We start from the raw sequence: 19,206 nt of genomic DNA, 5'->3' as shown, positions 1-19,206 counted from the left end.
GGGATCTGGAGGACCACTGACTATTGTAACAGGTAAGATTATTTTGCACCATCCCCAAGAGTCAGTTGTTTCCCCCTTGTGGGTGATCTCACCCCATTGAGAATGCAGGCTTTAAATAATATTAAATAACAAACCTTTCTGTAAGAATTTACCGTGTGCTGGTCACATACTATTCTAGGTACTTTAGGTCTATTCACTTTTTTATGTATCATAACTCCCCTATGAGGTGCGTCCTAGAGAGCTTTTATCTCCATCTTACAGTTGTGGAAACTGAGGCACAGAGAGGTTAAGTAACTTGTCCAAGGTCACTCAGCTGGGAAGGTACAGAGTGAGGATCAGAGTCCAGGCAGCCTCGTTCCGAAGCTCACACTTAACTACCAAGCTATGTTGCCTTGTGACAACACATTCTGATTGTAGGAAATTCAAAATACAGAAATAGAGTAAAAGTTACACTTCCCAAGCCCCCTCCATCCCCAGAAGCAATCTTTGGCACAAGTTTGGAATGTGCCCCTTTTCTGGGACTTTACATACATGTTTGCGTACAGGAAAATATATTGTCTCTTTTTCATTTTAACATAAGTAGGATCGTTTGGCCCATTCCCCTGTATATTCATATATACAGACCCATGTATGGAGTTTTATTAAAATTAGAATCACAGTGAACATACTCTTGTTTGACTTTAAAATGTATCATTAGCTGCTTTGAGACCATAATTGAATAAGTGCGTGTACCATATTTTATTTAACCAAATCCAGATTATCGGCTATTTAAGTAGTTTCTAGTTTCTCGCTACTATAAAGCTATGATGAATATCCTTGCCCTGTGCATAATTCTTAGAAGTGGGAATTAATTGGAGCCTAAGGGTATAAACATTTTTGGAACTTTTGATCCACGAATGCCAAAACTTGCCATCCAGCAACATTGTATGAAATTGCCCATCCCGACACCCTCACGCACACTGAGTATTAGTGCCTGTTTTCAGTCATTGACAATTTAACAGGCCAAAAATGTGTTAGTTCTGACATGTTCATCTCTGCCCGTGTCTCTCATCGGGGACCTGTTTTACTCACGTGACAGCATAAGGCAAAGCTTGAATTGAGAATTAATGAGAAGAGGAAGCAGGGGGAGATAACATGGCCCCATCACTGGTTTAATAAACAGGCTGTCAGCCTCCTGGGGACGAAGCCTGCCTGTCCGGCCCTGAGCAGGTGCTCAGTAAATGGTTTCTTCATCTCTCCTGCTTCCAGCACGAGGCTCGGGCTGCACTTCTCCACCACAGAGCCCTCCAAGTCTGGCCTTGTCTCCAATCCATTTGGCAGGACCTACGCATTCCTAGGGCTGCCAAACCCCTCCTTCCCTTCGCTGGCTGTGAGTGATGTGAGAAACACACAGCCTTGTGTATACCGCAGGCTGTTCCCAGCTGGTCTCGCTGCAAATGTCTCCAGCAGGAATGAACAGTTGCTTAACAAAATCTGGGCAAGGAAATCCCAGGATGAAGGGCAGAGGCGCCTACAAAGGCCAGAGCTGCCCCTCTCACCACCCGCGGCCCCAACCAGCCCTGGGGGAAAATCAATAAGGATGGAGTCAGGGCTCCCTGTTCAGTGCTCTGTATGCATACACGTGCATGGTCATATACCAGCACGCATGCATGGGTGTGCATGTATGTACACACACGTGCCCAATGCATTCAGGGGCAGATGCAGATCCTATTATGTGAAGTGGGGCTTCTCTCACAGAGACTTTCCATATGCCCTCCAGCCTGACTTAAGACACCCAGCTGCCTAGTGCCACAGTTCCTTTCTTCCCACTTTGTTATTCCCTGTAGACTGTTTTCCTGCTGACCTGGAAGCCCCCCTAATTCTTAACTTGCTCACCAGTGTTTCTCCAGCACCTAACACTGCTTAGCAGACGCACAAGAAATATTTGTTGAGTGGGAAAAAAAAAAAAAGAGAGAAGGAACTGACTTCAAGCCGATAGAGGATGTTATCCCAATTATTTTTAGAGTATTTTTGAACAAAGTGGCCAGTTTCGGATGGAGCCCTGTGCTGGATGAGAAAGCATCTCGGCAGCATCGGCTCTCACGTGGCCTGGTTAGCCGTCCTTTCGCAAGGAGCGGAAAGAATGCAGAACGGCAAACAGGACCTTGCCCATCGAAACAGCTGTAAAGTTTTACTGTTCTGCAAAAGTTGCTTAGGCAGGAATAACGTATCTGAGGAGTAATTAGCCAGGAGCCTTGCTCGCTGGTCCCCCCGCCCCCTGAAAGTGTTCTACCCTCAACTCTTCAAGTCACTGGCTGATCCGGCTCCCTCTCCCATCCAGCAAATGGTTACGGACTCCCAGGACGGCTGACCGCTGCCTTTAGCACAAGGTCTCTGAGCTGCTTCACGGGAGAGGGTTTCTCATCCAGTTGGGAACAGCAGCTAAGATGAAGGATGTGCAGGCTTCTGCCCCTTTAAGAAAAGCAAAATTCCGTGTGGCTGAAAAGAAGCGTGTCTTGCAGGACAGCTTCGTCCGGCCTCTGTTCATTTCATTCGTTTGATTCAGCAGACATTTGGGGGGGGGGCCCTGTTACGTCCCAGGAGCAGAGTGAAAAACATGTGGTCACGGAAAGAGAGAGACTTGCCACGGTAGTTGCTGGTGGCTTGCGGGACACACGGAAGGGCAGCTGAGCCCCGGCGATCAGAGAAGGGCAGAAATGCCGGAGGGGATTTGCGAAGGAGGGCGAGGAAGGGCATGAGTGGGAGAGGCAGGGCCAGGTTGAGCCGGCCATGAGCATGATTCCAAGGAGCCTGGATTTTGTGCTGCGGGAAATAGGGAGCCATGGAGGGTGGTGAGGGTCCGCAGTCGGCTGTTGGACCGGGTCATATCATTGACCGATGCCGGTCAGCCAGGCGATTCTGTCACAACTATTGATCATGGCTCAGGCATGCCATCATTCACTCTCCTCGCCATACCCGGTAAGAGGTGAGATTTTATCGCACTTCATTAAATCCCACAAAATGTTTGAACCACCTGCAGCTCTGACCTTTCCGGCCTCTTGCAGGGAAAGGTCGCGCTTTTCCTTTTCAGGTGGGGGTAGGCGGACCACAGAAGGAATAGGAGCACGTAAGACCTCTGGAATGCATCAGAGGCGAGCCCAGCGAGAGCCTGTGACTCAGTCCCGCTTCTCCCCACCTCCAGGAGCACAGCCGCTGTGTCCACCGGAGCACTTGGAACCAGCACTGATTTTCCCCTCTCCTCTCTCTGCTTTCCTTCCAGACCTCCCAGCCGCAGCTGTCCAGACGGGATGCCTCACATTTGCTTGAAACCATCCCTTGAGAGTATGGTTGCTGTTTCTTCAGCGTGGCGCTAGGGATTTAGCGCAAGGCGTTTACGGGGCTTTTGTTGCTGCTGCTGCCGTTTTTTATTTATTTATTTTCTTCCTTTGAACCCGGGCCTTGCCCCGCTCCCGCTGGCATGATGGCCCAGTCCAAGGCCAACGGCTCGCACTACGCGCTGACTGCCATTGGCCTGGGGATGCTGGTCCTCGGGGTCATCATGGCCATGTGGAACCTCGTCCCCGGGTTCAGCGCTACCGAAAAGCCAACCGCTCAGGGGAACAAGACGGAGATAGGGAGCGGCATTCTCAAGAGCAAGACCTTCTCCGTAGCCTACGTGCTGGTCGGGGCCGGGGTGATGCTGCTACTCCTGTCCATCTGCCTGAGTATCCGTGACAAGAGGAAGCAGCGGCACGCTGAGGAGCTGGCGCACATCCAGCACCCGGGGGTCGAGCCTCACGCCCACGAGGAAGACAGGTGAGGCTGGCCACCCGCCCCAGGCGGGAGATGGACGCGCACACCCACATGTGCAGGGCTGAGCAATGACGAGAACATTTTAGTCAAGGAGGCTTTCTCCCATTAACGCTTCTGTAAAACAGTTTATCATTTTACCGATACCTTTGTCCTTCAGTCCCAAAGTTTCCCAAATAATGTGGCTTGAATGCATTACAGGTGTGTCCAGGTTTTGACACCTCCAGGGGTTCTGCATGGCTCCTGGGGTGGCCAGAGCCTGCACACTGGAAGCTTGTCCATTTACCCCAATGTTCTGTGTGTTTATGCTTTTAAGTTGAACAGGTTGGGAAGTAGTGTTCTCTTTGACCCAAAATGCCACGAACAGATTTAAAAGATAAGTGGTAAATTGGGGAACATATGATAAAGGTTGATATCCCTAGTATAAAAAGAGCCCTTACAAATGAATATGAAAGAGAAACACATCAGTAGGAAAATGGACAAAGGACACAAACAAGCATTTCATAGATATTCACACTGTAGATGTTCAACCTCATTAGTCAGGAAATGCAGACAACCAAAAAAAGGCATCGTAATTCCTTGGCTTTCATATTGGCCCAGACGGACTGCCCCCGGGGTTGGAGGTTTGTAGGGAAGTAGGTTGCTGACCGGAGTGTTGATTGACATAACCTTACTGAAGGGGCGTTCACAGTAAGAGGCCATATTAAAGATGTGTGCACCTATCAGTTCTCTTCCTAAGAGCTTATCTTTGGGAGACAATCACACAAGTGCAAAGAGTTTTGTGCTCATATGTTTATCAGAGCATTGCTGAGAACAGCAAAGACAGGTGACAACCTAATATCCATCAGTCGAACTGAAGTATGACACGCCCATTCAGTGGAGTGCTACACAGCCATCACTGATCTATGTTTGCTAATGTGGGTCCGTATCCACCACATGGAGAAAAGGAGGTTGTATATAACACAGCATGTTAGGAAAGGTTTTCATCACATCGTATGTTGTGGCTATGGAATTAGAGAAAGACCTGGAAAGGTATACGACAGAATGTTAACAGTGATTGTCTCTGGGTGGAACAATTTCAGATGTTTTTATCTTCTTCATTAGATTTTTCTGTGTCGTTTGCATTTTCAGTAAGAATGTCTTATCTCTATAGTGGGACGGGAGTTGTTTTTATTTTGGAAAAATTAAACCGATTTTCTGAGAGTAAAAGATAATCAGGCATATTCTAGAAAACTTGGGAAACAGAGAAAAGAACAAAGAAGGAAATCGGTCACCCATCATTACCCACCCTGGCTGTGAGCTCTCAAGTTCATTCCTAAAGGAGATGAGAGGAAAGCCCGGGCAAACAGTGAGGTTTCCGGTGTTGGCCATCATCCCCTGTACAGGGTCAAGTGTAGGGTGCTGGAAAATGGCTATTGGCATTACTCCCTATAAACATGTAAAAACTGCCCTGACCTTCTGGTTTTCTCTTTCAGCAGTCAAATGAGACTAAGGCTGAGGACCTGACCTATCCTTTGAGTCTAATGGTGAACGTGGAAGACAAAATTACAGAATAATTCGAGATACATGTAAATTTTACATTCCAGATATTCCTTCTCTACCCAGGGACAACCATTTTGCTTCAAATTTGCAGCCGTTTCATGCATGTTTATGTTGTCTTTGGTCAAAGGTTGCCCAGCTGGGCATCGGAATAGCCCACCCAGCATGCTATTAAGTGTGAGGCTAAAAGGCAAGGGAGGTTAAATCCCAGATGATATGGTGTAGTAGTTGAGAATGTGGCATTCATTTCCTGCCCTGCCACTTCTTAAAGGTATGAGCAAGTCACTTAACCTCAATGTATCCATTTCCCCATCTGTAAAATGGGTATACTAATAGAACCTAACCCATAGTGTCATTAGGAAGATGGCATTGGTTCATATGTACTTGGGACAGTACCTGACTCATAGCCAACAGTTGAAGTGTTAGCTCTTATTACTTCTTGGACACACTTGTTGTTTACAAGGCTGGCGTACGTGGTCCCAGTGGCAACATGGGATTTGGAGTCCATCTATCTGTGATTTTAAATGACTTGAGCGCAGGCTAACACCCCCGTGTCTGTGCTTGGTGTGTTGCAGCCAAGAGGAGGAGGAGGAGGCCTCCTCAAGGTACTACGTCCCCAGCTATGAGGAAGTGATGAGCACAAACTACTCGGAAGCAAGGGAACCGGACCAGAACCCCAGGATGAGCATCTCTCTCCCCTCCTACGAGTCCTTGACGGGGCTGGATGAGACAAGGCCCACCACAACCAGGGCTGACGTGGAGACCAGCCCGGGGAACCCCCCCGACAGGCAGAACTCCAAGTTGGCCAAACGCCTGAAGCCGCTGAAAGTTCGAAGGATAAAATCCGAAAAGCTTCACCTCAAAGACTTTAGGATCAACCTGCCAGACAAAAATGTGCCTCCTCCGTCCATCGAGCCTCTGACTCCCCCGCCACAGTATGATGAGGTCCAAGAGAAGGCCCCCAACTCCCGGCCCCCGGACTGACGACCCCTCCCGGGCGTGTTCCCTCCTGTCACTCAACCTCCACACCAACAGATCCCGAATGAAGCCACTCAGCCACCGTTGAGAAGCGGAGGGGCCAGGTGTGTACTTAGCAATTTGGACGGGGCCGGGGGGTGAGGGGTTCTGGGATTCAGGAGCGACTCTGCAGCCCCCAGGACCTCACATAGTAGGTGCATCGGAAAGAGCTGCTGCTTCGGATCTCGTGATGCTGTGACCCTATCAAGGAACGGCACCGGCATCTTCCCCCCTTGTCCTTCCGCGACTCTGAATCGCCAGTGATGACACTCCTCGTTCCAATTAGGAAAGGATACCTAGCAACTGGTTTAGATTGTGGTTCTGTTTTGCTTCCACTAGGACTGTTTTGTTTCCAACTGAAGACAAGTTATGCCTTCGCTTTTTCCCTGGTATCCTGAACTATGGGTAGGAAAGATGACCCGCTTTATGGAAAGGACATGGGCCCGTTTTGTGAATTAAGCCGAATGAGAGGCTGGATGATTACCCTGGGGTGAGACCCAGGTGGGGTTCTCAGAGCCCCTGATGCCGTCAGTTCTTCTGAGGGCCCAAAGCCTGAGGATGCATGAGATCCTAGTTTGAATTGGTAGACATTCCTAGTCTCTCCTGTGTAATGGCAGAAAAAGGAAAGCCGTCTGGGATGCTCCGTTCCTTCTAAAATGCCTTGCAACTGAGCTTTTTGTAATAAAATGTTTTATATGTCACACATTTGGTGCTGAATTACTTTAGCAGTTCTTCCAATACTGACTTGCTTAGGGAGAAATCTCACTGATGAGAATAATACTAGCTAATATATCCTGAACACGTAGTATATGCCAGGCGCCGTGCTAAGCACCTCACATATTTATCCCATTTTCAGCTGTACCCAAGCCAGGTATTACTTCCTGTGGGTTAGTTCACGAAGAATCAGGTTAATTAAAGGGCCCCATGTCACACCGCTAGGAAATGACAGAGCTGGGATTTGAACCTAGGCCTCCAGGGCCTGAGTCCTTCAACACTCTAGTGTGCCACTCAGTGGAAAGGGCTTTTTCAGACTTTGAATGAGGACCTGTGCTTCCCAAGAGCTGAGACTGTCCCCGTCAACCCACATGCCCAACAGAAAGTTCTGGGTATTTAGACAGCTGCTGTCTACCTGTCTAAACATCCTATGACAGCTCTTCTGAGAACTGGCCCAGATGGGCTGTATGATCATGCAGAGTGAGCGTGTCCTCGTGGAGAGGGCAGGGTGCCTACCTGCGGAGCCCAGGAGAGAAATTCAACAAACGAGAACATGCAGCGGATGGCAGACTGCTGAGGCTGGGCTGAATGAGAGGACCAGGGACGTCGGGGGTCAGGGTCTTGACTGTGGAGTGGGAGTCTGGGAAGACAAATCTGAGTCCAAAGTTCCCTTCCTGGGACTTCCCTGGTGGCCCAGTGGTTAAGACCCTGCGCTTCCAATGCCGGGGGGCTCGGGTTCAGTCCCTGGTCGGGGAAGTTCCACATGCCATGCGGCGCGGCCCAGTAAAAACAAATAAAGTTCCCTTCCTGGTCCTGGCAAGCGTGGAGCGGGCCGCTGGGGGTCTGTGTAGCTAGGAGGGTGGTTAGAAGAGCACATTCTCAGGCCCTGATGTTTCCTAAAAGCTCCTGTGGGAGAAAAGGAGCGGCAGTTAGGAAGTCAAGCACCTTCTCATATCAGAATTGGCAACCATGCCTAAGTTCCAACCTTTCATTTCCTTATGTAAATCCATCTATAAAAAGCGAGCTGCGATACCGGAGCACCGGGTAACTGCTCGGTGGCCTGGGATACCCGGAGGCCTGGTCTGGTCCCAGCCCACCCCTGAGCCAGCCTGTGCCTCTCCATGTATCTCTGGGCTGGACTTGCTATTCATTTACTCCTTTTTTTAAATAAATTTTTAAAAATTTATCTTATTTACTTATTTATTTTTGACTGCGTTGGGTCTTCGTTGCTGCACGCGGACTTTCTCTAGCTGCGGCGAGCGGGGGCTACTCTTCGTTGCAGTGCACAGGCTTCTCGTTGCAGTGGCTTCTCTTGCTGAGGAGCTCGGGCTCTAGGCACGCAGGCTTCAGTAGCTGTGGTGCACAGCCTCAGTAGTTGTGGCGCACGGGCTTAGATGCTCCACAGCATGTGGGATCTTCCCGGACCAGGGCTTGAACCCGTGTCCCCTGCATTGGCAGGCGGATTCTTAACCACTGCGCCACCAGGGAAGCCCCTCATTTACTCTTAATGCTTCCCCCTGATGAGGACAAACAGGAGGAAAAAAGAAAGGGCAATAGCAAGATTCCAAATGAGCTGAGAAATGACCTTCTAAAAGGGCTCTCGATCTGGCCTCTGGTAGATGTCTGCCCAGCCTAGACCTTCCTCAGGAGAGAAAGAAGTTTAGGGCTTGCAGTGGGCTGACTGGTGGCCCCAAAGATCTCAGGCTCTAATCCCTGGGACCTGAGAATGTTACCTTACAAGGTAAAGTTTTGCGGATAGAAGGATTTTGAGTTGAGACTATCCTCGCCCTAAATGCCATCTGTAAGTGTACTTATAAGTGAGAGACAGTAGGAGATGATACACAAAGAAGAGGCGGAGGCAGTGACCACAGAGGCAGGACTAGAGAGACGCACCTACAAGGCAAGGGATGCCAGCAGCTTCTGTGGTTAGAGTCTTCTGAACTCCTTGGCTTTTCAGCTCCTAGGCTGTAAGACTTGAAGCAGCAAATGCCCCAAGGAGAAAAGCTGTACCAACTGTCAAGCTTGCGTCTGTGTTTCCCTTCTCTCCAGAACTTGGCCCACATGTCTCGGTGTCTCTCTAACATTCAGATGCCAGCGAACAGATGTTTTCTTACTTTATCCAGGTTTTCTAAAATTTCTTTAGACTTCACCTGATCTTATGTTATTATTGAACTATCATCTCAGTTACCCCTAGGAAGAAAATTTACAATTTTTAGAGAAAAGGGAACCCTGGTACACTGTTGGTAGGAATGTAAACTGGCGCAGCCACTGTGGAAAACAGTATGGAGGGTTCTCAAAAAACTAAAAATAGAACTACCACATGACCTCGCAACTCCACTCCTGGGTATAAATCCGAAAAAAACAAAAACATGTGTTTTCAAAAACATGTATTTGAAAAGATACATGCACCCCAATGTTCGGAACATTGTTATTTACAATTACCAAGACACGGAAGCAACCTAAGTGTCATCAAGAGATGAATGGATAGGGTTTCCCTGGTGGCGCAGTGGTTGAGAGTCCGCCTGCCGATGCAGGGGACACGGGTTCGTGCCCCGGTCCGGGAAGATCCCACATGCCGCGGAGCGGCTGGGCCTGTGAGCCATGGCCGCTAAGCCTGCGCGTCCGGAGCCTGTGCTCCGCAACAGGAGAGGCCACAACAGTGGGAGGCCCATGTACCGCCAAAAAAAAAAAAAAAAAAAAAGATGAATGGATAAAGAAGATGTGGTACATATAACCAATGGCATACTATTCAGCCTTAAAAAAGAACGAAATTTTGCAGCAACATGGATGGACTTGGAGGGCATTGTGGTAAGTGAAATAAGTCAAACAAAAACAAATACTGTAGGATATCACCTGTATATGGAATCTAAAAAATACAACAAACAACCGAATGTAACAAAAAAGAAGGAGAGTCACAGATACAGAGAACAAACTAATGGTTGCCAGTGCGGAGGGGGAGGAGGGGGCAATACAGGGGTGGGGAAGTGAGGGATGTGAACTACTGGGTGTACGACAGGCTCAAGGATGTCTTGTACAACACAGGGAATATAGCCAATATTTTGTAATAACTGTAAATGTAAAGTAACCTTTAAAAAGTATATAAAAATTGTTTTAAAAAGAAATCATATTGAAAATTGGAAACAATTTAAATGTCCACCAACAGGAAAATGCACATATAAATTATTGTATTTCCTTACATGGGAATCCTACATAGCGAGGAAAAAAAAAGGGGGGGGGATGCCAGCAGCCACCAGAGCTGGAAGAGGCAAGGGATGGATTCCTCCCTAGAGCATCCAAGGGAGTTGGGTCCTTCTGAAAAACCCTGATTGCAGCCTAGCTGATGCTGATTTGGGGCTCCCGGCCCCCAGACCCATGAGAGGATACGTTTGTTGTTTTAGGCCACTAAGCTTGTGGGAATTCATTACTATGTTTAGCAAACCAACACGGTATCAATCTTCAACTCATTAGAGACCAGCCCCCGCTTTGATCTGAACACTTCTGGACGCTTCCTGTAAGGCAGGAGTGCTGTGGAAATTGCACGAAGGACCTTAGTTGTTTTGTATGTGTGGAAACAATCAAGTAGAAAATTATTCACGTTGTTCAGAGAATAGCTCATGGATGTTTAGTACGTAAAATGTGGAGCATGGACGCACCTCCGTCTAAAAGGAAGGCAGGGAGACTGTTAGCTGGGAATGGTAACATAGGCTGGAGCCCTGAGCAGTGCCTAGGAAGACAAGGAAGTTATCTGCAAGAGTAAATTAGAACCAAAGCAGGAGGTCACTTTCACCTCAAAATTCCCGAAGGCACACTCGTCCTGCTTGCTCACTGGTTCAGACTTACCAGAGCTCTCTATCTTTTGACTACAAAAAAAGCTAAAAAGGTAAAAACCAGAAGAAAGACCCTGGCCCTTCCTTTCCTCTCCACCGTGTTTTTGTTCTTAGGGTAAATATTAGAAAGGCAGAGACAGGGGAGAAAAATCAAAAGCCACCCACCTGTTCATGGGCCCTAACTGGCCCCAGGGCTATGAAAGAGCAAATTCCCTCCTAGCACTCCCACCCCACCCAAAAGGAGGCATCTCAGCAGCCGTGTTGGTGCCATGTGACCTCCGCCCTCTCAAGTCACAGCCGATAGGTATGTGTTCACCTGACCCAGGAGAACCAATCAGAAGCTGGGCTGGGCTAGGCTCATCTCTCCCAGGTCCTGGGTTGGGCAATGTGGTATCAGGGATTAGGGGGCCACAGGTGAGTGAAGCAGGGGACGTACCTCAGCACAGAGAGAAGCTGACTGCTGAAAGAGGCAGACATGAAGATGAGACCTCAGACATAGCTGTCTCCTGATGACTTTCTGGTCTTTGGTGCTGATCCCTCGGAAAGCCCAGGCGTACTTCTGCCCCTGGGTTCCACAAGAAATGCTGTGTCCTCCCAATAAATTCCCCTTTTAAGGTCGGATCCTAAATTTAGCCCATGTCCTTGAAGGTGGGCCCTGCCTTTGCATCATATCAGGCAGCGCTGGGCCCGCAGTGGATACTCCACCTGGTCTCAATTTTGATTGTCACTTTTCTCAGACCAGTTACAGTTCTGAGAAGGGGAGCCACAGGCAGATGATTGAGGTAGAAGATCGTGTTGGAGCACAACTGCGACTGCAGTGCAGAGCGCTGCCTGATGTGTGTGTGCAGCTAAGTCAACTGCATCCACCCACAGATAAGTATTGAGCTCCACAGATATGTGCCAGGGCACTGTTCTGGGTTCTGGGGATAAAGCATGAAGCCCTGCTCTCCACGGGAAGGGTCCTTGCTTGGACAGTGTTTCCCAAAGTGGGTCCAATGGCCTTGGGTGACAATGACCATGGTCATTTTGGACTGGCTTCTTGCACTGGATATAATAAACTTGAAAGCCACCAGGGAGCCACGTGACAGAGAAAGCTGGTCTGCAAGACGAGACTCATGAAGCAGAGGTTCACGGAGAAAACAGTCCTTCATAGAAAGAGATCTGGGTTCTCCTTAGCCTGGCCTCACTCACTGTCCTATAGGATGCCCCAGGCTACTTTCAATAAAGTTCTATCTTATGCTTAAATGAATTGCAGTGGGTTTCTGTTGCTTGATGCCACATGTCCTGAGACGCCTTGGTTGGATGAACACGTGTGAGATGGGAAAGCTAAAATAAACCCGCAACCGTGGAGCAGAACTGAAAATGGGACACAGCTTTACCCCTGGAAATGGATGGATCAATCTAAACCACAGGCCATAAAGGGCAGCACACGAAGAGCCCTTCTGAGGATTAATGGTCTCGTTTGTTGCCTTAAGGGCGCTGGCCAGGCCCATTTAGCTCCTAGGACAAATTGTGCTGAGTATTTCAGTGTGGAGGTACAAAAGGACAGCCCTGTTCTGTATGCAAGCGCAGAGGGCGAGAGATGGGCTTTCGATTGGGGAGGAGTTTGTTTTAATCCAAGCACTGCTGCTTCCTAGAAGGATGATCGTGGGCTAATAATTTGATCCCTCTGAGCCTTCCTCTCTACACCAGCAAAATGGAGCTTCCTAATTTTGAGCACCTGAGGAAACCACAGACAAAGCGCCAAAGCTACACCTGACACAGAGTGGAGGCGGGGGAGGGGGGGTGCGGGTGGTGGTGGTCGGGGGGGAGTTGCCACGTGGTGGCTGTGACTAGACCACTTGAAGATTCAAGCACTTCTCCAAGTGTGAGCCTCACACTCATTTCTGAAAACGTGTTTTGGGAAAATCCACCAGGCGCCACCAGTAGTTTGCAAGGAATCTTCACATAAAGCCATCTCCAGGAAAACGGCAGCAGGGCCACGTAGGTAAGACGAGTTGAGGCAGCCCTGGGGTCAGCCTTGCACGAGGCTTGGTTCCTCAAGGTACGTGATGGCAACTCTCATGGCGTCCGTTTTGTTTGTTTTCAGTCTAACGCCGAGTTGTCTGTGTATTCAGAGCTAAGTGGCTGGTACTAGGAGCCACAGCCGTCAGGATTCTAGCCACCGTCTTCCTGGTGAGTCCCCAAGCACATTTGCCGGGATTTTAATGGGAAAATGTCCCTGATTAGCTACATTTGGGAATCTCCAAGTTAAACAAAGTCTATTCATTCAACACATTTTTATTGAGCACCTACTATGTGCCACATGCTAGGAATAATCTGCAAACAAATGGATCAAGTCCCTGCTGACACAGAGGGCACATTTTGGGTGGAGGGGGGACATAAAATAAACCGATAAATAAAAATAGGATGCAATGTCAGAAAATGAGAAGCGCTGTGAAGAAAAATGAGGCAGGGTAAAGGATAGATGAGAAGGGATCACAGATCTGGGCGATCAGGAAAAGTCTCCGAGGGAAATAACGTTGCAGAAAAGTGACGAGTGAGCCACATGGATATCTGGGTGCAGAGAATTCCAGAAAATCTCTCAAATATCTGTGCGCATTATGAATCTCCAAACAGATGCTGTATGACGTCGCATTTCCCAAACCCATTTGGCCACAGAAACTCTTTTTCCCCACAGAGCATCTTCCAGGGTCAGCTTTCACAGAACACCCTGCAGGGTATGGTGATGGTCCAAATCTGATATTCTGCAGGGGGAGAAACAGGCCCAGAGCAGACAAGGGTTGTCCAAAGTCCTACAGCTCATTGATGAAGTTGTCCATTAGCTTTCTCGCTGTGTGGCATTCAGATCGCATATCACCAGTAAGGGCAAGCCACTAAGATGGCCCAGCGCCTGACAGTGGTGGTGGTGGGCAGCGGGGTAGAACCAAGTTCATGGGTCCAGGATGAGCCAGGCACAGGCGCCTGGAACCTCCAGCTCAGACCTCCCTGTGTCCACTCCCCGACAGGGAAGCGTGTGCCTCTGATGGGAAGCCTGCACCCCCTCATGACAGCCTCATGGCAGAGGGGTGGATGCTTTCCAAAGTTCTTGCCACCTGTGTGGGTGGTGGTTCACAAGGCACCGTCAGACCATTCAGAAGCACCTTTCACGCTGAGCCGACGGGAGAAAGCCATTCCCCGGTTTCTTTTTAGCAATGCAGCTGGCCTAGGAAGCGAGGTCCGAGAGTGCCTGAAGATGGGATGGTACGTGACAGCGAGCCACAGCACATCAGGCTCAGATCCTCCAATAACTGAAGGAGAGTAGTGGTCAGGAAACCTGCTCTCCTTGGACACTGTGAAGCAAGCTGACCGAGAGGGAGGGAAAGATAGGGAAATACGAGCGCACAATACACAGATGCAAATTTCTCCAGAAAAGCCGCTAGAGAGAACATGCATACACGTGCACCAGACACCTTTAAAACGTAGCCCTGGCAACAGGAGTTTCCTCGGGGCCAACCCGCCTGACTGCCATGTGTGTCATCAGACCCCTGGAGCTCTGCACTTTCCAGGAAGGCAGTTAGGTGGATGACATGCTGATACAAGCCGACCAGCTCCCAGATGCAACATGGGACAAAACGTTCTCAACTTGCAGTGACGCTGTTAGGGATTCAAGGCAACGCCAGAACTGAATGTTCTCACCTCAGATCAGTGGTTCTCAACCAGGATTGGTTTTGCCCCCCAGGGGACATTTGGCAAAGTCACAGTGGCCGGAGGGGGAGCTGCTGCTGGCATCTAGGAGAGCAGGGATTCTGCTAAACAGCCACCAATGCATAGGACAGTCCCCACAACAAAGAACTGCTCTACCCCACAGTCAATGGGGCCGAGTTTGAAAAAACGCTGCCCTGGACAAAGGAAAATCCATTCTCTTGGGTGGTGAGGATTCCCGTCATAGAGCCTGGCCACCCGGTGTCAGTTCCATTAGAGAGAAGTGGGAAACAGTCATCCTTGGAGACCAGTCTGAGTGTGGTACTTACCATTTTCCTTTAAAGAAACAGTCTTTTACAAAGACTGTTTTCCTATCCCTCCCCAATCCAGAACTATAAATCAAATTCCCCATGGCATGATATAAACAGACTTCTCTTCCCTTTCTCCTTTTCTCTATCTCCAGTCCCAACTCTGTGCATTAAAACCTGGAATTTAATTGTAATATAAAAAATGTGGGAAAGAAAAGAGTCAGTAGTAGTTACAAACTCAAATTGATTTTGAGAAGTTTTAGATTATTTAAAAGCATACTTGGAACTAATGGAGGGTGAATAACAACAACAACAACAAAACGATCTAGAATACAATTTGGGAAGCAAAAGTTATGGCAAAAACCCTTCTGGGCTATAGGTCTTCCTTATCAGAAAAAAGAACCAATGTCAAACAATACAGCATGCATCTCAGAGATAACCTAGGCTCAATACTGTATAAAATTTGGGAGGTGCGTGGGAACTTTAAACGCAAGAAAATATCCTTAGTGTTTATCCTCAAGATGACTTATTTCAGAATGCATCCTTGATGATTATGTCCAGTCAAGAAAAATCACCAGCATCTACTTTAACAAAACACAAAAGAGAGAAAAATCATATAATAATGTAAGAGCAAGCTTTTTCCTTCACTTTTTGGGTAAAACTTGACAAGCTGTGAATATATGTGTTGGTAAGAGAAATTGTGTGAATATTTGATATAAACAAGTGAATAAATGTACCTGCCTGTGCTTCCCTGGTGGCGCAGTGGTTAAGAATCCGCCTGCCAATGCAGGGGACATGGGCTCGAGCCCTGGTCTGGGAAGATCTCACATGCCGCTGAGCAACTAAGCCCATGCGCCACAACTACCGAGCCTGTGCTCTAGAGCCCGTGAGCCACAACTACTGAGCCCGCGTGCCACAACTACTGAAGCCCATGTGCCTAGAGCCCGTGCTTCGCAACAAGAGAAGCCACCGCAATGAGAAGCCTGCGCACCGCAACGAAGAGTAGCCCCCGCTCGCCGCAACTAGAGAAAGCCAGTGCACAGCAAAAAAAGACCCAATGCAGCCAAAAATAAAAATAAATGTACCTGCCTTATCTACATGCTGCCTCTTTCAAAGCTGAACAACAACCACAAAAAAGATAAAAGCTGCATTTTTTTTTGTTTCTGGCAAATTAGTTGTCTGTTTTAAAAATCAGATTCAAAGTATGAGCCCACAGATTGACTTTTTGATTAGGAAAGGACACACCATTCTAGCAGTTGCCAATGATAAATTCATTTTAGCACCAAATGGGTTCTTGTAAATCAGCACAAAAGCATCAGAGAGAAAGATTCAGGAATACACATCTCACAGGAGATGCCGTGAGCGGAAGAGAGCAATAATTTGAAAGGTAGTGCTAAGTTTATTGAAAATATCCACTCCATCAATTAAAATGGCAAAGAGGAATTGGGACCAAAAAAATCTAACTGCTATTTACGATAAAAGTTGATTTTGATGTTTATTTCCCGAGTTTAAAAAAAAAAATAAATTTAAGACCTAAGAGTTTTCCATTGACCTGAAAGCAGTAAAAATTGTCCATTCATCTTCCCTCAGGCCAATAATAGAAAGGTCTCAAGGGGCAGAATAGGAGCCAGAAATAAGATTGAAGGGGAAACAGTAAGGAGATGCACATCAAATGACTAAATTCTATGCGTAGGTTAAAAACAGACCATCTCATCATCCTGCTTCATGTATAGCTGAATTCTCAGATGTGTACATTTTTATATGTACTTCCTCTCACTGAAACATATAAGTAAGAGCAATATGATTTTATCTCTATGGATTTCTTCAAGTCAGGGTTTCTCAGCTTTGGCACTAATGACATTTGGCGCCAGAGAGCATTTATGTGAGGGGGGGGGGCGTCCTGTACACTGTAAGATGTTTAGCAGCATCCCTGGCCTCTACCTACTGGACACCAGTAGCTCCTCCCAGGTGTGACAATCAAAAATGTCTCTAGACATTGTCAAAAGTCCCCTGGGAGGCAAAATATCCCTAACTGAGAGCTACAGCTTTAAGTCTACTGGGGGGAAATGCAGTATGGAGAAGTAGAAAAAAAACAGTATCAGCTGGGTGGCCATTTTCATGTTTGTAAAAGGAAGATTTTGGTAACTGCATTCAGTCACAGGACTGGAAGAATCAAATGACTAAACTATAATGTTATATGTAATGAAAATGCTACAAAAGGGAGAGTTTTGAATAGGAATCGTGCTAGAGCTCATTTTGTCCAACTTCCTTGTACAGAGAAGGAAAACTGAGAGGCAGAGTTGTTTGTCTAAAGACCACACCAATGCAATACAAACATAGGTGGTTACAATTAAATACTGCATAGTTTCCACCTGGAAAAACAAAAACGCAGGAGCCAACCTGCATGAACCCCTGAGGTGACATAGTATGAGCCTCAAACCAAATAATGAGTTCAGTGGATTAAAACACATCTACACTGTTTAAATCGAAGACTTCTAATGATTTTTTTTTTTTTTTTTTTTTTTTTGCGGTACGCGGGCCTCTCACTGCTGTGGCCTCTCCCGTTGCGGAGCACATGGCTCAGCGGCCATGGCTCATGGGAGCAGCCGCTCCGCGGCATGTGGGATCTTCCCGGACCGGGGCACGAACCCGTGTCCCCTGCATCGGCAGGCGGACTCGCAACCACTGCGCCACCAGGGAAGCCCCCTAATGATATTTTTTAAAACTCCCTGGTCACTTTGGCAGCTGCTTCTTTGAATACTGACACATAGAAGGAAAGAACCAATCTTTTATTCTGCCTTTCCTGAACCAACTGTATTTTATGATAAACAAAAATGGTTGATGAAGGATTCTAGCTAATAATGACCAAAGGAATAACAATCAAAAAAAAAATCACAACTCTGCGACCCCACAAGAAATACAGATCCAGGCAATGATCCTCAAAGGTTGCTAAAGCTATTAGGCAAAAAGTTGATGGATGAGCTCAAGTGCCCACTTACAAATGAATCGATAAGACAAGGTATATACACACAATGAAATATTATTCAGCCTTAAAAAGGAAGGAAATTCTGACACATGCTACAACATGGATGAACCTTGAGGATATTATGTTCAGTGAAATAAGCCGGTCACAAAAAAAGACAAATACTGTATGATTCCACTTATATGAGGTCCCTAGCGTAGCCAGATTCATAGAAGTAGAAAATAGATGGGTGGTTGCCAGGGGCTGGGGTAAGGGGAGAATGGAGAGTAGTTGTTTAAGGGGTACAGAGTTTCAGTTTTACACGATGAAAAGTTTTTGGAGGTTGGTTAAACAACAATGTGGATATCCTTAACATTAGTGAACTGTATACTTTTAAATGGTTAAGATGGTAAATGTTATGTATATTTTACCATAATTAAAAATTAAAAATGTTAATTATTGGGGGAAAAAAAGCTGTTGGGGACTTTGTAATGGATGGCTCAGTCTGTCAGCACTGGACCTACTGTTCAATCTCAATATCGTTAAAAACGGGATGACCAGACATTATGTGCTCACTGTGCGACGCAGGACGGATCACACAGTACCGCCTACGAAGGCGTCCGGACAACAAAAAGACTTTGATCTCCTCAGACCTCTCGATCTAACTATTAGTTTACAGGAAACATGGGGAAAAGAGGAACAAGTGAACTGAAACCAAGAAGAAGTGATCAGCCACATCCAGGATGTGAATGTTCTACAGGACAAAAGACCCAGTTTCTCCAACAAATTGGTGGCTGGGGGATAAAAAAGGTCAGGGGCGGGGAGTTGCTGTTACAGAATTAAAGACATTTCAGAGACATAACAGCCCAATGTGATGTGTGGACCTTGTCTGGAAACCAACAGTAAAAAAGATATCTCTGAGAGAATCAAGGAAATGTGAGCATGGACTGAATATTAGATGGTATTCAGGAACGATTGTAAGTATTTTTAGCTGTGATAATGTCAAGGCAGGGATAAAGTAAAGAAAAAAAAGTCCTTTCAGTTAGGATGTCTTTATGGGTGAAATGACACAACTTGCTCCAAATTAACCTAGAAAAAAACTCAAAAAGGAAGAAAAAAGAAGGAAAGAACATTGGGAAAATGTTGAAGCTGGATGAATACATGGAGTTAATTGCACTCTTCTCTAGTTTTGTGTATGTTTCCAAAATCCCATAATAAAAAACAATTTTTATGTAGGCAATCTCAAAAGAACATACAGACACACAACACAAACAGAGTGAGCTACAACCAAAGCGTAAGCAAATGAGGAAGGCATTACATACGCAAATGAGGAAGCCATAAGTGCAGGAAACGGGAGATTAAGCCC

The 19,206-nt window shown here is 47.1% G+C and overlaps 1 protein-coding gene across 1 annotated transcript; it reads left to right on the top strand.

Moving 5' to 3' along the window:
* The first annotated feature begins 3,436 nt into the window (after positions 1 to 3,436).
* On the top strand, positions 3,437 to 7,012 carry TMEM51 (transmembrane protein 51). Its single transcript, XM_082661476.1, has 2 exons — positions 3,437 to 3,795; positions 5,904 to 7,012. Exons 1-2 carry the CDS (start codon positions 3,458 to 3,460, stop codon positions 6,310 to 6,312), a joined length of 747 nt encoding a protein of 248 aa, XP_082517602.1. The 5' UTR covers positions 3,437 to 3,457; the 3' UTR covers positions 6,313 to 7,012.
* The last annotated feature ends 12,194 nt before the right edge of the window (positions 7,013 to 19,206 follow it).

Source organism: Grampus griseus (assembly GCF_964374135.1).
Source record: "Grampus griseus genome assembly, chromosome: 1".
NCBI lineage: Eukaryota > Metazoa > Chordata > Mammalia > Artiodactyla > Delphinidae > Grampus > Grampus griseus.
Note: the sequence above shows the minus strand (reverse complement) of the source record. Positions and strands in the feature narration are given on the sequence as shown.

Excerpts from the sequence above, each read along its gene's own strand:
- TMEM51 (XM_082661476.1), top strand. The coding sequence starts at position 3,458 with ATGATGGCCCAGTCCAAGGCCAACGGCTCGCACTACGCGCTGACTGCC. Across the intron at positions 3,796-5,903 it reads CACGCCCACGAGGAAGACAG|CCAAGAGGAGGAGGAGGAGG; the intron begins GTGAGGCTGGCC and ends GGTGTGTTGCAG.